General features: G+C 39.6%; 1 protein-coding gene across 1 annotated transcript; it reads left to right on the top strand.

Annotated features, from left to right (window-relative positions):
* The first annotated feature begins 894 nt into the window (after positions 1-894).
* LOC121760426 (mitochondrial import inner membrane translocase subunit TIM23-1-like) lies at positions 895-1,431 on the top strand. The gene is made up of 2 exons (XM_042156096.1): positions 895-960; positions 1,066-1,431. The coding sequence occupies exons 1-2, from the start codon at positions 895-897 to the stop codon at positions 1,429-1,431; spliced, it is 432 nt and encodes a 143-aa protein (XP_042012030.1).
* The last annotated feature ends 8,241 nt before the right edge of the window (positions 1,432-9,672 follow it).

The following is a 9,672-nucleotide window of genomic DNA, read 5'->3' as shown; positions in this document are numbered from 1 at the left end:
GATAACAGTAATAACAAAAATACAAAAATTTATTATGAGGAATTAGTGGAGAATTTTGTATAATACTGATTGATCATAATTTGTTCAAATTTGAAATTGCCGTGTACATGGATTGAATAAATAGGTCAATTTATTATAAAAAAAGTATAGGAATTATAATGTTGAATAAATTCGGAGTCTAGTGTTCGAATTCACAGAGACAAAAGTCTCAATTTATGAATTCAAACATTTTCACATTGAATTTATGCATATTCGACTGAGAATTCATGATTAGTAGATTTATAGCCTATTGAAACTTGGTTAGTATGAATTAAATTCATATCATGAGAATCAAAGAGTGAATTGTGTTTTACGGAAATTAATTTAAATTTAAAGGTCGCGTCACGGAGGACTTGAATCTGAAACTTTTGGCTTCAGACATTGACCTCTCTACTGTTTGACCAACTCACACTCATAAAGAGTGGGAAATTTTGGTATTGCATGTGTAGGGATATACCATATAAAGAACGAGAAGTTTTGTTGGGGGGTTTTGTTGACCTAATTAATATGCTTTGATTAGTTTGTAAACTTATTTTTATGGTATAAATGTGATAAGTATGGATATAAAAACACATAAAGAATACGATGACATAAATATATTCTTGTAGCTCATTATATATATATATATATATATATATATAGGGGAGTGATCAAAGTATAACTAATTTTAAGTGTATAACTAGAGAACAAATCTCAGCCATACATTTTGTTACTCCAAATTAATCCTATGGCTTAAACAAACTTTCAGATTTTTATGAAAAAACACTTGTCCAAGGGCATTTTGGGAATTCAATATCTCAACATGAATTGCTGCATAACATATAATCATCATCGTGATCCAATCTTACCAAATTCATGGGCAAATCCGATCGCCTAGAGGAGCTTCGCCGCGAGATAAGCCGCGGAGGCCTCTTCGGCGATGTTGAAAGTGCCCAGCCAGATACGTTTCTTGAGCCGACGATCCCTCACTTCGGCTGAGTACTTCCCCGATTTCCTCTTGTGCAAGCCAACGAATCAATCGCGTAGCGCCGCTCCTGGGGGGAGAACATCACCTACTACACCGGAATCGGCTACCTCGCCGGCGCCGCCCAGGGCCTCGCCACCGTGGTCAAGGCGATCGAGCCAACCGATACCACGAAGCTCAAAATCAACCGGATCCTCAACGGCTTGGGGCACAGGGGGCGCCAGATCGGGAACTGCTGCGGCGTGATCGAGCTGATGTACGCTGGGCTCGAGAGCGGCATGGTCACGTGGAGGGATACGGACGACGTGATCAACAGCGTCGTGGCGGGATTGGCCACTGGAGCGCTGTACAAGGCGGCCTCGGGGCCGAGGGCGGCGGCGCTGGCGGGAGCGCTTGGAGGCGTGGTGGTAGGAGCTGCTTGTTGGTAGATTGTGATGGCTCAAGCACCAAGTTCGGCAAGCTCGCCAAGCTCGGCAAGTTCGGCAAGCTCGCCAAGCTCGCCAAGCTCGGCAAGTTCAGCAAGCTCGTCAAGCTCGGCAAGTTCGGCAAGCTCGTCAAGATCGGCAAGCTCGTCAAGCTCGTCAAGCTCGGCAGCTCGGCAGATCGGCTGTTATGACAACTCGTTTCCGGCAGCCGTTAGATCTGTTTGTTAGTCAAGTTTTAATCCTAGCCGTAGGATTGAAACTAGCCGTTAGTTTTAGTTTCTGTTAAATAGCTTTTTTCAGTAGTTAGTTTAACATACTGTAGCTCATCTTCTCGCTCTCGTTTTTTCTCATTCCAGTGAATAAAATTTCCTTTACAATTTCATTCCAATCTTCAACCGATTGTTCTTGCTACTCAAATCGTTCCTCAATTGTTTACAAATTGGCGCCGTCTGTGGGAATCGGGAGGCGCGATTGATTTCTGATTTGTTCTTTCGGTGGTGAGATTGGAGGGTGTTATGGCTTCTAGGTTTGAGGCCGAGAAATTCACGGGTAGGAATGATTTCGGCTTATGGCGGATGAAAATGCGGGCTATGCTGATTCATCAAGGCCTTGCTTCGGCGTTGGAGGCGGGCGAAAAGGAGGACAAGTCGGAGAAAGGGGAGAAGATGGATCTTGACGAAAAGGAGATCCTTAAACGAGCTGAGATCGAGGCGAAAGCTCATAGTGCAATTGTGCTATGCCTCGGGGATAAAGTTCTTCGAGAGGTTGCAAAAGAAAAGACTGCAGCCGGAATAATCGCGAAGCTCGAAGACTTGTACATGGCTAAGTCCTTGGCCAATAGGCTGCTCATGAAGCAGCGGTTATACTCCTATCGATTCTTGGAAGATAAAGGGATATTGGAGCAACTTGAAGACTTCAATAAGGCGGTCGATGATCTTGAAAATATCGACGCCTCGATAGGGGATGAAGATAAGGCAATATTACTTTTGAATGCTCTGCCGAAGTCATTTGATCAGCTACGAGATGCCATATTGTATGGCCGAGAGGGTACTATCACCCTTGTTGAAGTTCAGTCGGCCATAAGAGCAAAAGAAATTCAGAAGTCAGGCTCTAAGAATCCAGAGGCTATGGCTGAGAGCCTAAATGTCAAGAAGTTCAAGGGAGTCAAGAGAATTCAGAAGCCGAGCCAAGAAAATCAGAAAACTCCATCAAATAATCAAAAGGAAACCCGCTCATGTCATTGGTGCAAGAAGCCGGGTCACCTCAAAAAGGATTGCTTCGCATGGAAAAGAAGGCAAGCAAATGGTGGTGGAAACCGTGTTCCATCCACTGACTGTGTTGAGGAAACTGATGTGCCAGAAATTCTGAATGTGATGGAGGGTGGTCTGGGAGGATCTTGGATCATGGACTCGGGGTGTAGTCTGCATATGAGTCCGAATCTTGGCTGGTTTGAGGAGATCCAAGAGATGACTGGATCGGTTATATTTGGCAACAACCAGGTTTGTACCATCCAAGGTATAGGCAAGATCAGGCTGAGAATGCAAGATGGATCTGTGAAGATTATAAGTGAAGTGAGATATATACCTGATATCAAGAGGAATCTCATTTCACTTGGGCTTCTTGAACGCAAGGGATATACATTCTGCTCTACTGGGGGAAAAATGACAGTTTCCAAGGATCAAAGAGTGGTGATGGAAGCTGAAAGGAGGGGAAGCTTGTACTATCTACTGGCTAGTGTTGAAATCCCTACTGCACAGGCAAATATTGTGAAGGCTGATGACTTCAAAATCTGGCATATGCGGCTTGCTCATGCAGCTGAGGGAAGCATTAAAGAGCTGGCCAAGAAGGGGATTATACAAAGTTCTGGGCAGATGGACACTACTCCATGTGAGGAATGCATTTTGGGTAAGTCCAAGAAACAGCCCTATCCCAAAGGCAAGCACACTTCCACATCCACTCTTGATTATGCCCATAGTGACTTGTGGGGTCCTGCATCTGTGGTGTCAGTAGGTGGAGGGAAGTATTATATGAGTATCATAGATGACTACTCTAGAAAAATGTGGATATACATTTTGAGAGAGAAATCAGAGGCTTTTAGTAAGTTCAAGCAATGGTGCCTGGAAGTGGAGAAGGAGAAGTCAGTGGTTCTTAAATGTTTGAGGACTGATAACGGCTTGGAGTATCTCTCCAAAGAGTTTGATAACTTTTGTAAGGAGAGGGGAATTAAAAGGCACCGGACTGTACCTCTGAATCCTCAGCAGAATGGCATAGCAGAAAGGGCAAATAGAACCATATTAGAGAGGGTGAGGTGTATGCTCCTCTCATCTGGACTTGAGAAGAAGTTTTGGGCCGAGGCTGCATCCACGGCTGTGAAACTTATCAACAAATGTCCCTCATCAAGTATAGAGGGAGACACACCTGATTTTAGATGGTATGGCAGCCATGGAGATTACACCACATTGAGAGTGTTTGGCTGCAAGGCATATGCTCATCTCAAACAAGGGAAGTTGGATGCTCGGGCTATTAGGTGTGTGATGTTGGGATATCAACCTGGGGTGAAGGGATACCGTTTGTGGTGTGTAGAGCCAGGGAATCACAAGATTGTGATTAGTAGAGATGTTGTATTCTCTGAAACTGAAATGCCTTTTCTGGATAAGAACAAAGTGATAGTTGAGAAGCCTGATTCTGTGACTGATTCTGTTGATAAAGCTGACTTTGAGGTGGAGCATGGGAGGCATGAGAAACGTGGGGAGAGTGAAGAAGTCACTGAGCCTCAGAGTGCTCAGAATGAGACACAAACACAGCCTCCAGATAATCTGGAAAACTACCAGCTGGCTAGGGATCGAGTCAGAAGAAAGATCAAGCTGCCATCAAGATTTGATGATTCTGAGATGCTATTTTATGCATTATGTGTGGTTGAAGATGTTGAGTATATAGAGCCATCCTCATATAAGGAAGCAATGGAGAGCAAAGAATGGGAAAAGTGGATGAAAGCAATGGTGGATGAAATTGATTCTCTACTGAAAAATGGCACTTGGATATTGGTTGAGAAACCTGATGGAAGGAAGGTTATCAGCTGTAAATGGATATTCAAAAAGAAGCTGGAAGGTGCTGAGGGTGATCAGATCAGATTTAAAGCCCGGTTAGTGGCTAGAGGATTCACTCAAGAGCATGGAGTTGATTTCAATGAGGTCTTCTCACCGGTTGTAAAGCATTCTTCCATTCGAATGTTGCTGGTTTTGGTTGCTAAGTTGGATCTGGAATTGGAGCAGCTTGATGTGAAAACGGCCTTCTTACATGGAGGACTAGAGGAAACAATCTACATGGCCCAGCCTGAGGGCTTCATCAAACCAGGGAATGAAAATAAAGTATGCTTGCTGAAAAGAAGTATATATGGTTTGAAGCAGGCTAGTAGACAGTGGAATAAGACCTTTGATGATTATATGATCAAGATTGGTTTTCAGAGATCAAGTTATGACTCCTGTGTATATGTCAGAAAAAGGGGCATACATCCTACATATCTTCTACTTTATGTAGATGACATGCTTGTTGCTGGAGCTAGCAGGAAGGCAGTGCAAGAAGTGAAGGATGAACTCAATGCTGCGTTTGAAATGAAAGACCTCGGGCCAGCAAGGAGAATCTTAGGCATGAACATTATCAGAGATAGAGCTAAAAGGCAATTATGGCTCACACAATCTGATTATATATCAAAGTTGCTGAGAAGGTTCAAGGTGGAGAATATGAAGGCAGTGGCTACTCCACTAGCAATGCATTTCAAGCTCAAGGCTGATCAGAGGCCCAACAGTGAGGCTGAGTCCAGAGAAATGATGAAGATACCCTATGCTAATATAGTAGGGAGCATTATGTATGCTATGATCAGCACCAGAGCAGATATAGCACAAGCCACAAGTGTTGTCAGCCGGTTTATGGCAAATCATGGAAGAGAACATTGGATTGCTCTCAAATGGTTGATGAGATATCTAAGGGGTGCTGGGGATGTAGGCATTCTATATGGAGTGAATGATGGAGGTGGAGCTGATGCTATTGTGGGATATTGTGACTCGGACTTTGCTGGTAACTTAGACAACAGAAAGTCTCAGTCGGCATACATATTCACAATGTTTGGGTCTGCTATTAGCTGGAAATCAAGTCTCCAAAGTGTGGTGGCACTTTCCACAACGGAAGCAGAATTTATCTCACTTGCTGCTGCAATCAAAGAAAGTTTCTGGTTGAAAGGAATGTTGTCTGATCTTGGGATTGAGCAAGGGGCGATAGCAGTTGGCTGTGACAATAATAGTGCCCTATTTCTGGCCAAGCATCAAGCTTATCACGAGAGATCAAAGCACATTGATGTGCGGTATCACTTCATCAGGGATGAGATTGAAAGAGGCAATGTGAAAGTCTTCAAAGTTCATACTTCAGAGAACCCGGCAGACATGTTAACTAAACCATTGCCTAAGGAAAAGTTTCTGCTATGTTTGAAACTAGTGGGACTGGAAAGGAAGAGTTTGGTTGGTGATTGAGCAATCAAGGTGGAGTTTGTTGGTAGATTGTGATGGCTCAAGCACCAAGTTCGGCAAGCTCGCCAAGCTCGGCAAGTTCGGCAAGCTCGCCAAGCTCGGCAAGTTCGGCAAGCTCGTCAAGCTCGGCAAGTTCGGCAAGCTCGTCAAGATCGGCAAGCTCGTCAAGCTCGTCAAGCTCGGCAGCTCGGCAGATCGGCTGTTATGACAACTCGTTTCCGGCAGCCGTTAGATCTGTTTGTTAGTCAAGTTTTAATCCTAGCCGTAGGATTGAAACTAGCCGTTAGTTTTAGTTTCTGTTAAATAGCTTTTTTCAGTAGTTAGTTTAACATACTGTAGCTCATCTTCTCGCTCTCGTTTTTTCTCATTCCAGTGAATAAAATTTCCTTTACAATTTCATTCCAATCTTCAACCGATTGTTATTTCTGAAATTTTTACTTTGAGAGAATATAAACTTTTTTTGGAATTTGAATTCGGAAAAAAACGTTGTGGAATCTAATTTTGGTGTAAAATGCGATGACGAAGGAGTTGAGCAAGAAATTGCAATTCAACGATGGAATTGAGCAAGAAATTGCGATGGACTTGTAGAACTTGAGTTCGGAGAAAAAATGTCTCGATTCGGAGGATAAAAACGATGGAGATGAGACAAAGTAGATTGATAAATTAAAAGCTAATTAAAACGATCACTATTAGCATGATTTTACTTCACTGTTGTTAACAAAACACATCACTATTATAATGATTGTACTTCACTGTTGTTAACGAAATACATCACTATTAGAATGATTTTACTTTACTGTTATTAATAAAACACATCACTATTATAATGATTTTACTTCACTATTGTTAATAAAACACATCACTCTTATTTTGGTTTTACTTCACTCTTTTTACAAAACACATCACTCTTATTCTGATTTTTCTTCACTCTTATTCTGATTTTACTTCACTATTGTTAATAAAACACATCACTCTTATTTTGGTTTTACTTCACTCTTGTTTACAAAACACATCACTCTTATTCTGATTTTTCTTCACTCTTGTTTACAAAACACATCACTCTTATTCTGATTTTACTTCACTTTTGTTTACAAAACACATCACTCTTAGCATAATTTTATTTCATTGTTGTTAACAAAACACATCACTCTTACTGTGATTTCACTTCACTCTTGTTCACAAAACACATCACTCTTATTCTAATTTTACTTCACTCTTGTTCACAAAACACATCACTCTTATTATGATTTTACTTCACTCTTGTTCACAAAACACATCACTTTTACTGTGATTTTACTTCACTCTTGTTCACAAAATACATCACTCTTATTCTGATTTTACTTCACTCTTGTTCACAAAACACATCACTATTAGCATGATTTTACTTCACTCTTGTTTACAAAACACATCACTCTTATTATGATTTTACTTTACTTTTATTTACAAAACACATCACTCTTAGCATGATTTTACTTCACTCTTGTTTACAAAATACATCACTAATAACAAAATAAATCTAAGAATTTGAATTTCGGATTTCATGTGGATTTTGTTCATAAACGAATTCTAGAATCTGACGTGGATTTTATTACTTGAATGTGAGACAATAGCAGTGGTAAAAAGAAGGAGTGAGTACAAAAAGAAATGAATAGATAAAGAAAGATGATACTATCTTCAACCGTTAAACTAATAACAAAAACACTGTCTGCGTTCCCTCTCAAAACCAAAAACCAAATGATAACACTAAACCCAACAACCTCAAATTTGCTCAATTTCAATCAATTTCACCAATTTTCACCACTAACCCTCAAGCATCTCCTTCCAATCCAATCTCGAACCGTAAATGCGGCGGTGCAGAGCAGCGGAGTTAGTAACATCTGCAGAATCAACTGCCGGAAATCCAGATACGGATCGTCCGATTCCTTCGTCCAACAGCATGCTCCCCTCCACCTCCTCCGGCGAGTGGCTGGAGATCTCCTCTGACCTTCACCTGGAGCTGAAACAGGTGAATTTCTATAATAGAGAAGAGGAGAAGAGAGAATGCTAGGTTGAAGACGCTCGTTTGCAATTGAATTCAATTTTTCGAACTACCCTAATTTTGGAGTTAATTCAATTGGTATGCAATGACCATAATACCCCTGCATTTTATTATAGAGTAAATTTGTGATTAAAGGAACCAATATCTCCTTAAATTCAAAAATTAATACCAGCCCTTGATTTTTTTGATCTTGTAGCTATTATTTGTTCTCTAGTTATTTGGTTAAGAGGTGTTTGCCATAGATCACTACTATATATATATATATATATATATATAGGGAGATGATCAAAATAAGTATGTGTTTAAATCCAGAAATGCAGACCAAATCTTGGCCCTAGGATTAGATGATCTAATGGTCAATAATTAACCAAAAACACGGAAGGTCATAATTAAACAATTTTAGGTCATATTATAATATTTAGGTTTAATGTCATGCTAAGATCGTTTTAGGTCATGCTTTGTTAGCATGACCTAAAAATTACCTAATTATGACCTAAAAGTGCCCTAATTATGATATTGTTCTGCGTTTCTGTATTTAAATCTAGTTTTGCATAGATCAAAACCCTATATATATATATATATATATATATATATATATATATATATATATATAGGGTTGTGATCAATGTCGAACCAATTTTAAAGACCGAACTAGAGACCAAATCTGGGCCATTAGATCTAGTTTTTTTGATGAGATGTGCTGCTGTGTAAATTTTTCGGTCTTCATTACAAGCCCATTTTACTTCATTGTATAGATTTATTACTTCATTCCGTACGTAATACCTTGAAACTACAACATGTTTTTACTTTCTTCCAGTAGGTTTTGAAATGATTCAACATATGTTTAATTTGAATTCATTGACCTGAGTTTTTACTTTATTTACATTAAAAATACAATTTATTCAAGTGCGTTTATTACTTCATTCAGAAACGTTATTACTTCATTGGATAAGGTTTTTACTTCATTCCAGTAGGACTTCACATACTTCATTCCAATAATTTATTGCATCATTCCATGTGTTTATTACATCATATCAGCGTTGTGGCGGTGGTGATAGATATTGTAGAGAGAAAGAACGACACGCGACGGCGAAACCGCATTTACGTACTGGAATGAAGTAATAATCCTACTGGAATGAAGTAAAAACCTACTGGAATGAAGTAAAAACCTACTGGAATGAATTTAAATCTTTGTAACATGTTTGTATGACTTATTTACCTTCGGATGAATTAAAATAGGCTCGTGATGAAGGTGAAAATAAATTATAAATTTGTGCCTCTCATCCATAAAAAACTAGATCAAAAAACCCTAATTTGGTATGGTTCGGTGGTTCGGTCTTTAAGAGTGGATTTGTGAATAATGAGACTCTATATATATATGGGATTTTGATCTATGCAAAACTAGATTTAATTACAGAAACGCAGAACAATATCATACGTATGACACTTTTAGGTCATAGTTAGTTAATTTTTAGATCATGCTAACAAAGCATGACCTAAAATGATCTTAGCATGACATTAAACCCAAATATTATAATATGACATAAAATTGCTTAATTATGACCTTCCATGTTTTTGGTTAATTATTGACCATTAGATCATCTAATCTTATGGCCAAGATTTGAGCTGCATTTCTGGATTTAAATGGATTTTATTTTGATCATCTCCTTAGGGTTTTGATCTATG

The sequence above is a fragment of the Salvia splendens genome, chromosome 13 (assembly GCF_004379255.2).
Source record: "Salvia splendens isolate huo1 chromosome 13, SspV2, whole genome shotgun sequence".
Lineage (NCBI taxonomy): Eukaryota > Viridiplantae > Streptophyta > Magnoliopsida > Lamiales > Lamiaceae > Salvia > Salvia splendens.
Note: the sequence above shows the minus strand (reverse complement) of the source record. Positions and strands in the feature narration are given on the sequence as shown.